This window comes from Lutjanus erythropterus, chromosome 21, assembly GCF_056507025.1.
Source record: "Lutjanus erythropterus isolate fLutEry1 chromosome 21, fLutEry1.hap2, whole genome shotgun sequence".
Classification (NCBI taxonomy): Eukaryota; Metazoa; Chordata; class Actinopteri; order Lutjaniformes; family Lutjanidae; genus Lutjanus; species Lutjanus erythropterus.
Genome location: NC_139337.1, coordinates 6,621,663 through 6,637,262, shown reverse-complemented (window position 1 = coordinate 6,637,262; position 15,600 = coordinate 6,621,663). Strand labels below are relative to the sequence as shown.

Below are 15,600 nucleotides of genomic sequence, written 5' to 3'. Positions count from 1 at the left end.
AAGAAAAGACTCAGAAAGCAGTTAATTGATCACGTTAAACACTGTCAGAATACATACTATTTATTAAGAGCCATCTGAAGCCATCTGTCAGGGCCACAGCCCCGACTAGTGGCGGGCGGCGGCATAACGCCTTAGAGGCAACAGTTAAGCGGCACTGTACATGAATAAAATATTGATAAATAGTTTATCTGACAAGTATTTCTGGTGCTGACTAGTGAGGGTGGCAATGTTTAATCATATAGTTGACTAATCACGCACATCCATAGTTCCTAGAATTCAAAGATCTGGGTAATTTGAGTGGAAATGTGACAATGGTTCAGTTCTAGTTCCCAGTAAAACATGACAGTGAACAATACCAGGACCCTGAAACTGAAGCAGCTAAATGGAATTCAACCATCATCATTTTGTTATCTACACCTGTGCTTTTCCTGCTGTCAAATATTAAAACGTCTTCTGTGAAAAAAGGCCTTTTGTTTGTAAAACAGGAGTTTCTGACAGGAAAATCCTTTGCATAGGCAGTAGAGCCAAAAACCTCACTGAGAGAACAAGCTCTCTTTTTCAGGAGTGTCTTGTTTACGTCTCTTATACAATGGAAAAACTACAGTAACGGGTTGCTTTTCTGACTTGCTCACTAACACACTGTGTACTTCTAAAGACCCTCCACAGTATAACACAGAATCCTTACATGTATGACATTTTGTCAACAAGAAAAGTTTCATTTTAGTAAAAGCATTCTGGATGTTAGCCTCAAACACAAATGAGAAAACAGGCCATGGTTAAGGGACTGAAGCATAATGGCTTCCTAATAAAGAGACAACATTTTAAGACAGAAAGGGACATGTAATATCACAACCTGGAGTCCATGACTCATGTCATTATTATAATTTAGTTTGCCAAAGCCAATTGTACATGCTGTAATCTTTCAAACTAATTGTTTGCTGTAGTTACCACAGTCAAAAAAGTTGCCTCTTTATTATCACCTTCACAATGTTAGATCACAAAGCAATAAAGCACATGACATCAACTGCCAGAAGCCAAATTACACAATGGAGAAAAACAAAATTCTGCTTTCCATTCTGAGAAAACATCCATATTATAATGTCAAGACCAAATGAACTGTTTTTTTGTATTTTGTAATTACAACCGTGCATGGAAAGCACAAATTTGCTCATGCATACAAATAATGTCATAAATATTACATGCAAATTAAATCAATGGAGGTTTTTTTCACCAATATGCTGTTTGATGCACACACAAACAAGGACACACACACATGCGTACACACACAGAGGTACGAGCACATGAGCTGGAGGACACTGAACAGAGCTACAGTCATCACAGCAGCAGTACACACATAGAGAACGGCCTAGGGCAAAGAGAATGCGACTTACAGACTCTCCCACTCGCTAGAAGGAGGAAAATGGGACAGAACAACAGAAACAGGCTTAGATGCTTCCTACGTCAGCTCTCCAGCTCTCTCCACCACACTGCATGCTTCCGACTGTCCCGAACGGCCCGTTGTGACACCCAAAAGTGACCCACGGGGCCATTTGATGTGTACGGTGAGACTTCGTGAAAAAAAAAAAAAAGTCGCCTCCGTTTCTTCCTGTCCTGTGAGACTTCACGATGACTAATTTGAATTACCTTTAGAGGCCAATGAAGGTGGACTGGGACACACTTGCTGACGTCCACACACTGATCGCATGGACAGTATGGGATGAGAGGGTGTTAGTGTGCGTGTTGTCTGCGTGGTGTGGCCATGCACTAAGACTGAAATGGCTGGAAGTGTACACACATGCGCACACACACCAAATGCAGCCTGAATGCACACGCCATGCAGACAGTAGTCCCATTTCACCCCGTCAGCCTCGACACTACTACAACTACCACATCTACACATGCTGTCCTCCTGCACTGAGGCTTTGGCACCATCCTGAAGTATTGTCACTACTGTATGTGCTGTGGTTTATTCTTCACATCTTTCTTAGATTCCATAGATATAAAATGTGTGAAAAGGAATTCAAAATGGTGCAAATGTCTCTCACAAGGCACATGCAACAACAACCTGTTTTGTACCACCACCTTTACAGTAATTTTCAGTAGCATATACCCCAGACTTGACCCTGTATTTTTCAACCCAGGCTCTATTTTCTGATGTTTTTGCATCTAAATAACAAATGGAAACAACATTTTTTTCAAACTGATCCTGTAGTCAGCGAGGCTGCTGCAGCCATCAACTGTGAAGCAGGCTGCAATGTAATCCTTTGGGGCAATTGCGAACTGTCCAAGTACTAGGGGTGGGAGAAAAAAAAATTTCTTCTTTTTTTTTTTAACACTCCCTAAATAGATTTTTAAGTCCTGTTTATATATAACTAAGTAGCTCTTGGTTTGTTATCTCCATTTTACTTTGCATCATTAACATAAAACAACAACGTGTGCTCAGACTGTAAGGTATAAATTTCCTCTGATCTGTGGAAACAAACTAATAGCCTCAAAGGGTCAAAATTCTAACTCAAAGGGCAGCTACTACTTGGAAAACACATTACTAGCAATGAGAGAGCTGCACATGTATATTAATATTTTATTTGTTGTTCACTACTTTGTGAGGAAAAACAGCTAGATGTAGCACTTTACTTCAAGAAGTATAGTTTTTTACAAATCTATTAAAGTACAGGAGTTTGAAAGGTTTTCAAGCTCAGTTTCATATGGGAAGGATGTTAAATTTAAATGCTCATATTGTTTGGCCTAACATCTTATTTTATTTATTATTTTCTTATGGCACCAGTTTGATGAGCAGACCAGCTAAAGGTTACTTTAAAAAGTGTTATATTTACTTCTTAGTATACAAATAATACTTCTGAAATCAAACTCAAAGACTGATATATGATGTGCAGTGTTTTTCTCATGGTCTAATGTTAAAAAAGCAAACAAAAATAGCAAATATATATACCGGATATATACCAAATATACCAGACTCTATTTACAGAAACAGTCATTTTATCATCGTAAAACACACACTTCATTCAAACTCCTTGGAAACAAAATTAAAAAAAAAAAGCACATGAAAATGTTCTGTCTCTACACATCGTTTCTCCCTGTTACTTCTTTGTTGATTACGCTGCAGAACGTTTCATGGCTGATGGCTGCAGGGGTCTCACTCAAAACAGGACCAATTTCAATAACTGTTGTTGTCATTAGTTATTTAGACACAAAAACATGGGTTAATAGGGTCCAGGGTTAAAAACACCAAAGTTACCTTTAAAGTTACAGATCTACAAGGCAAAACTTTCACTTTTCCTTCTTTTTTGCTCTTAAGGTACAGACAAATGTAGACAGAGGTTGTTTTTGGGTGGTGTTCAATCAAATGTATACATATACAAAGCATAACCAATGTATACTTACGGCTTCATGTTAAAAAGGTCGCGTACAGCCACGTTTGCGTTGCACTCGCGGTTACGATTGCGCTCTGTGAAGAGCTTGTCCTTAGTCCAGGTCATGTGAACCCTATCGGGCCCACTTTCGGCCTTGTCATTTATCGTGGCGTGAGATGCCGTGTTTCTGTCATGGATGAGCTGGGCCTAGGGAGGAGGAGGAGCAAAGAGAAGGGTGAGGAGATTGAGTATCAAGAATGAGATATTTCAGGGGAAAGATGAGACGAAACAATGAACTGAATAGAAGAGATATAAAGAAGGAAATAAGAGTCAGGACTAAGAAAGGAATGAGCAATGAGAGGATGACAAGGAGGTGACTAGGTCTCAGAGTCCAAGATAATGCCAGAAAGTCAGCATTGTGAATAAATGGTGCAGAAAGTGACAGATTGACCAGTGACAGAGCAAACATGGCGGACAACTACACTCTGGGAAGAAAGAAGAAGAGAAACCAACAACTTTCCTTCTACAAGTCGATGAAAGTTGGGTGAAACCATGCTTGAGAATAATGGGAATAATACCAACCAACAACACATGTGGATCATAAAAGAACAAATAAACACTGGGTATCACAAGACAATATTTTTCTGGGCAGGCTGAACATCCCAGCGTGGGTTGAAACACAACATTTATGGGTGACTGACAGGAACAGAGCAGTGCTGGTGAAAATGAACCAGGCTGGGAGGGTGTACTGGAGCATGATGTCAACCAAGTTGGATATAGGGCTTCCAAAGATTATTACACATGCTCAAAATATGTCACTTAAATAAGTATAAAGCAAGTCTATGAGCCTATAATGCAAAGATAATGCAGGACAGATGAGTGTAGCAGAGGAGGATTAATATACATCATTATTACAGTATTAACAACTTTCTTTACTTCTGTTCCTGTGTCTGAGCTACAGAGTACCATGTCAACAGTTATATAACCAATTAATGATGGATTTGTTATCAAAGATATGGACAATGGTCTCTGTTTTCATTGGCGCCTGCTGATCTGTACATAATGTATCTTCATAAAAAAGCAGGATAACATGTTACATATAGATTAAAATATTCCATTTCCAATGCTTTCATTGACTTTAAATACATGTAAATGAGAGGGTGTGTAGTAAATAACATGCACAATTGTTTTAGAAGGATGAATGTTCACGTTGATCTTCTTCCACTTATGGTGCCCAATGAGGACTAGCTGTGGCTGTTTATACAGTATGAACACTGGTCACAGGGATGAGTGGCAGGAGGGTGGGAGATATCAACGTGGAGATGAGTGGGGTTGGTGAAAAAAAGAGAGTACAGTACCGTCAAGTCAGAATAGGTAAAAAGTAATTGAAAATTGTTCAGTAAGTACATAGCCTGATAGTAGCCCTGTGAGGCTGTCGAGACGGACAGTGGAGATATGACTTTGTCGTAACCTTAATCAAATGAATTTAGAGCTGCAAGTAATCAATTATTAAATGAATCGCCAACTAATTAATCAGTCTGAGTATTTTTTTAAAGAGAAAAAGTAAAGATTCTTTGATTTCAGCTTCTTAAATGTGAATATCTTCTGGTTTCTTTACTCCTCTCTGACAGTAAACTGAATATGTTTGGGTGGTGGACAAGACATTTGGACCATCTTGGGCTTTGGGAAACACTAATCAACTCTTTTCACTATTGTCTAACATTTTATATACCAAACAATCAACTGAGTAATCTAAAAAATAATTGACTGATTAATCAACTATGAGCATTATCATTATTTGTAGCCATACATAAAATTATCCTCAGTGCAGTGGCTGTTTAAAAAATATGTCAGATTTCATTTGGCTGTACCAGTCAAGCTGCTCTTTTAGCATACTAACATTAGCATTCAGCTCAAAGAACAAAGAAGATCTGAGCCTTGTGCTTGAGCCTTGAAAGTTGAAATGTCGATAATAAAGTTATTAAATAATAATAATAGTAATAATAAACTTCGTCAGGCTTATTTGACCTTACGCCTGGAAGTTCAACTTAATTCTTGAAATGCAAAGTAAATAAAAATACTTCCTCCTCTCATTTTTCCCCTCATGACTTGCCCTAAAACATTTCTGTGGAGACTGCAGTGCTTTCAAAGTTGTTAAGATCTCAGGAAATCAGTTATAATACAGAAGAAGAAGAAAAGTCAAACACAATAATCAGGTTTCTGAGACAATACTGTGAACTCTTTCCACTCACATGTTTTGGGGAGTTGGGAATGAGGTGGGATCATGGAGGTAGAGGGGAGTCAGGCAGCAGTTCCAGGATGCAACTGGCTGGTATTCACAAAGCAGCTCTCGATACAGTAAGCAGCACTACTGTTGGGCTGGTCTGGACTTGAGCTTAATTTGCCAGATTGTACAAGATGTATGCTCTCTGTAATCATGAATCACCTTCTCTCTCTGGCCTGTTTACAAACTTGTTTGCCAGTGACCTCTCCCAAAAAGGCTAATGGCACTTATCAGATTTTACAAATCGACAAAAACTGGCTTGTAGTCGTGACTACACCTTCACACTGGTGCATTCTATGTAGACCCACTGGTTTTGGCCAGCTTGAGCTGAACTGGAGCAGCTTTAGCTCTGATGTAACATGCTAGCTCATCATCCAAGTGCCCTGAACCAGTACTGGCACAATCAATAACTTGATTTTTTCCTACATGATCATAAAACACAACCAATTCTTGATTAGCACTCCTACTCTCTGCATATGTTTACACTTCATCCTTCCTACTCTTCTTTTTATTGATTATTCTGTATATGCATGACAGTCTGATGTCCATATTAGACAAAAATGGGATCAAAAAGCCTGACTGAACACTTGCACATCTGTTCTTGACATCTGGTAAATATGGGAATAAAAGTCCAGATGACGATAAACGTCATGAGTCACATGACAAGCGACAACTGCAGCCAAAGATCCAGCTTTGTGAAGACGGGCCTGTGAGTCTAACACTGAGGGGACAGTGGGTTGACAAAAATGGGCTACCTCGTCCTCCTGAGTGTCCTCCATCATTGAGGACTGGTGGCTGAGGTCGGCGCCCTGGGCAGCGCCCTGGTTCTTCCTCCGGATCGAGCTACGTGATTCGTCAGTGATACTCTGAATCTGAGCGGTGTGACGCGCCCCAGAGAGGCGATGCAAGATGAACAAGGAAAGGGGCCAACTGTCATATAATGCAGTGTTGACTAAAATACTATGGAGTCTGTTATTTATGGAAACAACATTAAGAGCCTGTTTTACATCTGTATGATTTGACCTGTATGATATTAATTAGAGGGGTTGTGATGATGACACTAACACACTAAGAGGGAGAAAAATGAAATACATCTTCTTGAAGATGTTTATGAGCTCTTATTAGTTTCTAATCTAAGACACACTGTAAAATTACTGCATTATCTTGTGTTGAACTGGAATGCAGCTACAGAGAGAGAGAGTGACTGTGAGTGCAGGGTCACGTTCAGGTAGATAAAATGTACGTTACCTCTCTCTCCCTCTCAGTCCTGGAAAGTTGCATCTGTTTCAGCATCTGAGACCTCTGCTCCATCATCAGAGTCTTCTCATAGGTGAAGGCTGAGATGTCGTTATCGTGCTGCGCAGGAGAGGACAGAAACACTGTCATCAATACAACATGGAGCAATGAGAAACTTCCTGATGTCAAAACGTCTGCTAACACTGGACAGCTTTCACAGCAGTTTGGTAAATTTGTCTTTCAGGTTTATGTTATTAGTATTTGCATACATGCATTTTATGTATCACATTAGAGAAAGTTAATCTGCTTGATGGGAGATGGAAACACTTTTTCCTGATAAGATCTGATATAGCGATCAGGTGATGATAATACATCTGTAATTACTCCACAAAGATGTAATTTTCCTCACATTAACACATAAAAAAAAATGAAATGTCATATCTCCATCCTGCTTCCTACATTGTTTTTCATCGTTGTTTTTCACTGGCGATCTTTTAATCAAGTCATCCAGTGGTGCCCTCTTCTTCTGCATTGGCATGTTGGCTTCCTCATAATCACAGTAATGGATGAAAACAAGCATTCATTTTCATTTTATTTCACCAGTTTACTCAAAATCATGTTAAACTTTGTGACGCATTTGGATGGAAACACAGCTTGTGTTTGGGAAACAAACTAAAGACTTAAGTCCCATATCTGAAATACAGCAAAGATCAAAATCTGTTCACTGTTCCTTTACAGTGGGTTGTGTTATTTACAGATTTGATCCAAATCATGGATATCTTGCAAATAAAGATAAAACAAAATAAATAATTACAACTGTTATGCATTAAATAAATATTATTCAATTATAAAACATCCATCTATGAAACTTCGTGACCCTTTCAGAGTACAAAACAGCATGATGTTAAAGTAGTGTACTGGTAAACTGACTGTAGTTGTCAAAGAAAAATTGTTTTTCTTTTCCTTTCTGGCTTTGCTTTAGGTTCTTAATAAACAACATCCACAACATATAACATGTATTGGAGGACTGTCAGCCTACTTCAAGTGTAGTGATGTATCACTACCACTGCAGGATGTAATTCACTGCTGTTCTATCAAACAAAGTCTCACCATCTCTACAACTTCCACTTCTGCATCCAGCCGCAGGTGGTACAGGAACATCTGGAGGTCTTTCTTCATTTGGATGCTGTTGTCATCCATCTGGGCCACAGTGAAGATACGCATCTTACACTTCCTCCACACCTGGTGGAGGGGAAGAAGGTTAGTATGGACGGAAGCAGAATGGAAAAACAAGCCAGACTGTCAGTCAGGAATAGATGGATGGATTAGTGAAGTAAAGCAGGACAGAGGGGCGGGGAAGAGGAATGAAAGTGATGTCAGGGTTCGAAGATGGATAGACATGTATGAAAGTGGGAGGCAAGGCACCTCCAGGGTCCTTAAACTTAAATTTAAGACCTTTTTAATTCCACTCAAAATTACATTTAATGCCAACTTTACAGACACTGTGGCAAAAGGAAAAACAGAGTGGAAAACAATTATTTACCAAGTACTTGAATTTAATAAAACACTGTATTATAGTTTTTATATGCATATTGCCTGTAATAAGCATAACCCACTTGTATTTTGGATTCTGCTGCAACTTAAAAAACTGGTGTGAACAGCATCAAAGTCACACCAAAGTAGGGATTATTATTGATGTTCTTTTGGATTCTTTTTCACTGCTAAATTATTGTGTCTGAAGAAATATATCATTTTTAAAAAGGCTGCAGCATGATAATAAATTATGTCAAAGTGTTGAAAATACCAATAAAAGAAGCAATCATGCTTACCAATACTGTGGTCTTGAATAATTTTGCCCCCAGATATTTATAACAGTACAGTATTAATGTAATCCTACGACAGGACAAGACCTTCGTCAATGAAATTAAATACTTTGTTAACCAAATTTAATAATTTTAAGGCCTTATTTTGAGATTTTTGAATTCAGTGCATTTAAGACCCTGCAGGTACCCTGAGGAGGGAGATCTGTAGCAGTTAGGGCTGTCTCAGAGAAATAACCCAAGACACACACACACACACACACACACACACACACACACAGACCTTGTGCTGTCTCAGCAGGAAGGGCAGCAGCATCAGCATTCCTCCGTCGTGAACCACCCACCACACGTCGATAGTGCCCTCCCCCAGTCGGTCCTGGTTGGTTGGAAAACTGTCCACGTTCTTTGCCACAAGCAAGGCCTGATGGGCCGCTGTGGACTCCCGCACCGTCTCTGGATGGACAGAGGGAGAGAGAGAGGGACACAGACACGGCCTATTAATCAGCGTGAGACATTACATCACTGACATCTCAGTGGAAGGATTACATGAGCAGATGTGCAAATACAGAACGTAAGACGTATCATCATGTGTTTTTCTTTATTTGTTCACAACATGCATCTGATTTTAAATTTCTATACCTACATACAGTATGTATGTTTTTATTGTAGTGTTATCTCTAGAACAGAGTGGAAGACAGTTCAAATAAAAGTCCATTATACGATTTTAATTACGATATTGTGATATTTGATATATTATTACATCCCCACTCTGTACCTATGAAATTCTTCCATGACTGCGGGTCATTGGACTGCCTCCAGGTCCCGGGCCAGGCCATCAGTACTGTGTTGTGCTTCATGCCTCCCAGCCCTGCAGACTGGATGAGGTGGGAGAAGCCGTCTCTGAGGTTTGAGGACACCACAACATGGCAGAAACCTTTTGTTCGCTCTGTTGACATGGAAGACTTGATGTTCTGAACAGAGAAAAACAGAAAAATGACAAAGTGTGAAGGAGGGAAGAATCGATACACTGCTGATACAGCACTGACAACTCAGAAAAAAAAGTCCTTTTCAAAAGATGCCATGGCTATTCAGTGGTCCTTGACTCAGCTTAACCTCTACCATAAAATTAACACTCAGCACTCTCATTAGTGTCCATACAGGACAATTCATATTGATGGGCTGAAATAATGCCCATGAATACAGCGGTTTGAGTAATCTGGAATTCAGCTTCTGTACAGGATTGCTTTTGCAGTAAAAGTAATCCACTGATTAAAAATGCTTTTGAGGACACAGTCAAATCAGGCAGCAGAAAAAGAATCCAGTGGACATCCAATGCTCAATTAGGACAGTAGGTGGCAGAGTTCCTCTATAGTTCAGCTGTAAAATGCTGGTCCTAAATGTAAATCCTGACCGACACAACAGATCTGTTTCTACGCCCTGTGAATTCTCAACATTCCCAACAAGACTTATATAATTTTTGATATAAATCACAATATACAAGTGCGTACATCTGCACATTTCATATGTTCTTGTGTATTTCCATCGTACCTGCTCAGCCCTCTTGGCCTCTGTCTCTTTGGTGAGGAACGTTCCCTCTATGACGTTTCCCACTATCGTCAGGCCTTTCCCTGCCTTCAGCTGGGTGGTGAGGGAAAGCAGACGAGGGTGTTTGACTCCTTGATCCGAGTCCAGGTTCAGGAGCACCAGCAACTGAGGCCTGGAGACGTGAAGAGACAAGGGAGACGGGGGACAGTCAGACTGCACTGCTCTTCAAGGTGCTGAGAGACAGCTGGTTCAAGAACAGCAACAAATATTGTGGTTTGAAAAGACAAAAGGCATCGGTTCATTTGTGCGTATAAATCAAAGCAAATGTGCTCACACATTACCAAGGCTTATGATAAATGAACACATCTACCTTGTAAAGTAACACCAGCACATCATTTATTTAGAGTAGGTGTGGCTACATTATTACACCGCCATCGGCTGTCACTCAGCTACGCACTGAGACCTTAATTGGAGAAGAATAAGGACCTTACAGTCCTACAGCCAGTGCTGGGAAGTAACTAGTTACATGTAATTTAATTACAAAATAGATTTAATTGTAATGTGTTAGTTATTGAGAAATTCCAAATTCCAAATACATTCCTTTCAGTGAAAAGCTTATATGTAGAATATTTCTGGACAGCAGTTTTTAGTGAAGCCATTTGGACAAATTTAAGTGCAAAACCATCAGAGCTGGCTCTACATCCACAGACATATATGTGTGATCACTGCTTTGACTGCTTCAGCTCCTTACTGCGAAATGTCAACAACGCTGCCATATGGCACCAGGCAAGACTGGCCTGTAAACAAATACATGTAAAAAGGGTAAGTACAGTTTTTCTGGATACTATTTTCTGGCACTATAGCTTCTACATATTTTAACTATGTTCAGTCAATAATGTCATATTCATGATCTACATGGAGTAGGACAAAAACATTTCTTTGTAACTTACAACATGTAGATAATTAGCCCTTGAATAAGAAATGACTCACTGATGTAAACATGATAGTGCTTTTTATCCAGAAAAACCACAGCTCTCATGTTTACTTGATAAAAGGTCAGTCTTGTCCTGTCCAATATGGTGCAACACTGACATATGATCCGAAGGTCAGTGCAGCAACTACGTATATATGTATATACTTTTAGATTTCTACATCTACACAGCCTCCATTCATTTCGGAAATAATGCATTCGAATTTTGAACATTGTTTTTGATTTTTCTTTTTGTTGTTTTGGTTGTCTTCACCCCTAGTATGCAAATCAAATCTAGAGGCAGTCTGAGTCTGCCATTCAGCTGACCACGTCAAAGCAGGCGGCTTTTGTTGTCGGACAAGAACGTCTTTCAGCGCCAGAAATTCAACAATATTTTCCTACAGAAACTGGGAAAGGGCTCTATCATCACTCTACAGTCTAAAACTGTATGTTTGAAATATTCCGTGTCAAACCTGAGGAAACATCTACACGTAAGTTAATGTAACTACAGTCAGTCACATAAAATAAAGTGGTGAGGTTTACACTGGCTGGTTTGAATGCATGTTTTCAGGACTATTTAGCTTCTTTGTCCAGTTTAAAACATTAGAAAAGTCATCAAAAAGTAATCAAATGTAATAAGTTAAATTATTTTAATGAAGTGATTATAATGGTCACATGATTTATTTCATTCTTAACTAGTATCTGTGACATTTTACATTTTAAAAGTAACCTTCCTGAAACTGTCTCTGGTACATGTGCTTAACAGAGGGGGGCCAGAAAGCTGTTAGATTCAATGAGAACCATCTGTATAAGTGGAAACATCACATCCCTAAGAAGAGGATTCACACTGAACGTGCCAGCAGAGTAAATGAAACTTGTTTGGTTTTTGGACAGGCAGCCTGCAAGGTCAGCCAGTGCAGACCTCAGTACAGTACGAAGGCTCATCAACCTTTTCTGTCAGATTAGGTAGAGGACCAAGAGATTAATCAAATGCACCCTCTGTTACTATTCCTGTCTGTCTTTAGTCCACCACGGCAGTGACAGGTGGCACCATGTCAACTGTAACACACACGCAATATACTGTACCTCCAGTTCTTAGTGTGCGGTGGAGCCTCCTCAAGGCGAATGAGGGCGTAGCGTGCTGCATTGAGAGACAGGCCACGGATGCCGTCTCCCCACTCCTTCTCTGCCCTAAAGCCGACAAACGGTTGACAATTAGTTAAATGACAGGAGGCAGAAAAATGAGAAGACACACAGAATGAACACCAGCAGATGGATCTCAACAGTTTTCACTGTTTCTACACATTTTCCATTTTAAACATCCGCACTTTCTCTGGCTCCAATTTACAAACTTCTCTATAGATTTTTCAGACCATATTTGAGTCCAAATAAGAGGATATTTAAGACAAAAAAATTAAATCCAACTGCTATGATGTATTATACATTCAGACTTTCAAGAGGGCTTCAGGTAAGTGACATGATCAGAATACATTTCAGAATTTTTAAACTGATTTTAATATTTTATTTTGAAGGATTACACTGTCCCCGCTGGCTAAGAAGAACTGCACAACACTTAACTCCCTTTAAAATGAAGTGGTTCATCTTAAAATGCATGTTTGAAAATAAAAAAAAATAAAGGGGTTTCTTGAATCAGTATTTTTGTGCACATTCTGTCTTCGTAGATGTATTTCTTGACGGTCAGTTTTATAGTTATAATGTCAAGATGTCTGATGACATGCAAGGATCTTAAAGTATTTTTTGTTCTGCATGTAACTGATCAGTTTTGTACTTTCATTCCCCTGTGATTCAGTCTCTTTTCTGTCAACACAGTTTCCCAGCCCACCTTCTGTCATATCTGAACTTTTCCTTGTCAAAGATTAACCGTATACCTATAAAGAACACTACTTACACTACTAACAACACAAAGTCAGTCTTACCCTCTGTATTCGATGTATTTGTAGATGCATCCAGCGATCACCATGGCCACAATAGCGTAATACCAGGAGGAGATGAACATGAGAGCAAGACACAAGCTCATTCCCAGGAAGGACAGAGCCCTGCAGGAGAAAACACATACTTCACCACTCCAGTCCATTAACATCATACCCATCCATTACACAGAACAACTGTTTCAGGGTTGTTGTTTTTTCTGTACATTCATGGAAATGCTTTAACGGTGCGAGACAAGTTCAGAATGGACAGCTGAGAGGCCTACAACTCAAATAAAATTATGAAATGCACTGCTAACAATAGTGCCGTCCTGTATTGTCCTCAGCCTCTGTAGTGGAAGTAATCTCAGTAAAGGCCATCATCACACAAACCACAATGAACAGGTGTGTCTGTAGTTGTGAACGTGTTTGTGTGATTCTTGGCATGTTCATAAGGAAACTCTCAGCCGTCTCAACAGTAGGTCCCCAACAGGTTAACTAACCCTGGCAGATTGTTAAAAGGAGCAACACACAAGATATGGCTAAAGGTAACTCTAAGTGCTGCTCACTATACTCTTTGCTGTAGTTATCTTTGGCTGTAGTGAACCTACTGACTGCTGTTAGCTCAGTTAGCCCTGTAGCTAGCAGCTCTTAGCTGCCTCGAGGCAAAGGAACTGAGCTCAGCAGGCTCTCAGTGAACACAGCCAAACCTGGAGCGTAGCCTCAGCCTCTGAGACTGTCGGAGGCCAGCTTGATGACAGAGACTACTGTACTGAGGTGATTTACAGTGGCTCCGACCAGAACTCTGACTGGAGATGATGAAGACGGCAGATGGGGAAAGAGAGATGTGAAGTGGATAGGAGTGAGGCGGAGGTCGGGCCTCAGAGAGGCAGCAAGGAGCCAGAATATTTTCACATCTTAATGCAGTGTATTAAAGATTTATTTTCAACCAAACCAGAAATGGCGATTGTAGAACAACAGAAATACAAACCCAGACTTGTAGTTTTATGTCTCAGTTTGGTAAAATAGAGAAAGTTGAATAGAGAGGGTTTATGGTATATAAGCTATAAGGATATTTCCAGGGTTTCTGCAGTTTTCAGAAAGACTTTTTAAGATCATTATGAATACAAGTTAAGACCTATTTCATGTCCATACTTGCAAAAAGTAGTCGATGGTCTGCATTAGTGGTTAATGGTTCAGCGTTTTATTTTGTAATTGTTACAGCACAATCAATACAATCCACCCCCCCCAGAACTTTTAAGGGCCAAAATTCAGATCCAGGGAGGCAATGAGGTAATCTTGTGTACCTGCAGAAAACCTGATTTCCTTTCTTGCCATTTTGTGAGTTTATTTTGTTAATTTATTAGATTATCAACGACATGAGATCTTGTGAAAGAAGAAAACTCGCTGCTTGCATAAATCTTCCAGCTGAAACAACGGGGGATCATACTTTCGCCTCTTCAGGCACAAAGTGGAATTATTTGACAGGACAGGCTGGGACTAGCTAGTGAGAATGCTAACTTCAATAGCATCCGCAACACAATACACAACCAAAACTTAACATAACTTCAGAACAGTTACTTCTTTACATCCTGTTGATACTGAAGATTTTAAATTAAAACTCCAGTCACCTTTACAACTGTAGTGTACAGAGACTCTCAGATTAACCACATACATGCAAGACTGAATCATTCATCACCCACCAGTGGTAATATTTGAAGCGTGGTCTCCAGTTGGGCGTCCGCAGCAGCGTCTGAACCGCACAGGCCAGGTTGACAAATAAGTAGCACATGAGGAAAAACCTGTGGAAGGAAGACAAAATATAATACTCACTTATCATCTAAATCCCCACATTATGACCGACTGTAAGCGGCTTTAAGAAGCTAAACACTTGAAGGATTATGGACTTTATCTTCTGATCTGATTTCACGGAAAGAAAGTAAAGCAATGCAAACTATGAGTATGTAAACAGTTACTGACATGGAGAGAATAGGAGCCACGGCGTCCAGCGAGGCGATGAGGATGCCGATCTCACAGATCCCGGCAGTCAGCAGCAGAGCCCAGGTAGGTTCTCCGTTAGCTTTCCCATGACCAAACACCTAACACACACACACACACACACACACGCACAGTCAGGTATGAAAACTGAAGATAAATACAAGAGAATGAGGACTGCTTTGCTTGTTTGTTTGGACAGTGTGTGTCTCACCTGTAAGAAAGGCACGATACCATCTCGTGCGATGGCCTGCAGCAGGCGTGGCGCGCCAGTCAAACTCTGCAGCCCCGCCCCACAGCAGGAAAAGAACGAGCCAATCACAATAACCCAGGGTGAGGGCCAGGATAGTGTACCTATGACAAGGTTTCCTTTCACTGAGTCACCAAATCTGCAAAGCAAAAACATCACAGATATTTATTTATTTAGTTACTCATTTACTAGTCTGGTGAT

General features: G+C 40.0%; 1 protein-coding gene across 7 annotated transcripts in view; it reads right to left on the bottom strand.

Annotated features, from left to right (window-relative positions):
• The window catches only part of slc12a7b (solute carrier family 12 member 7b), an 87,161-nt gene that overhangs the window by 3,006 nt on the left and 68,555 nt on the right, over positions 1 to 15,600 (bottom strand). For 3 of the 7 annotated variants that reach the window (XM_084747233.1, XM_084747236.1, XM_084747238.1), the window contains exons 12-24: positions 15,364 to 15,538; positions 15,135 to 15,253; positions 14,858 to 14,956; positions 13,164 to 13,283; positions 12,313 to 12,417; positions 10,260 to 10,428; positions 9,487 to 9,682; positions 8,995 to 9,164; positions 8,002 to 8,133; positions 6,904 to 7,011; positions 6,411 to 6,527; positions 3,403 to 3,578; positions 1,392 to 1,406 (exon numbers count right to left, since the gene is read on the bottom strand). In XM_084747233.1, the coding sequence (XP_084603359.1) occupies positions 1,392 to 1,406; positions 3,403 to 3,578; positions 6,411 to 6,527; positions 6,904 to 7,011; positions 8,002 to 8,133; positions 8,995 to 9,164; positions 9,487 to 9,682; positions 10,260 to 10,428; positions 12,313 to 12,417; positions 13,164 to 13,283; positions 14,858 to 14,956; positions 15,135 to 15,253; positions 15,364 to 15,538 (1,701 nt within the window). The remainder of the gene's footprint in view (positions 1 to 1,391; positions 1,407 to 3,402; positions 3,579 to 6,410; positions 6,528 to 6,903; positions 7,012 to 8,001; positions 8,134 to 8,994; positions 9,165 to 9,486; positions 9,683 to 10,259; positions 10,429 to 12,312; positions 12,418 to 13,163; positions 13,284 to 14,857; positions 14,957 to 15,134; positions 15,254 to 15,363; positions 15,539 to 15,600) is intronic. The other 4 variants (XM_084747235.1, XM_084747239.1, XM_084747234.1 and 1 more) reach the window with 3 other exon arrangements.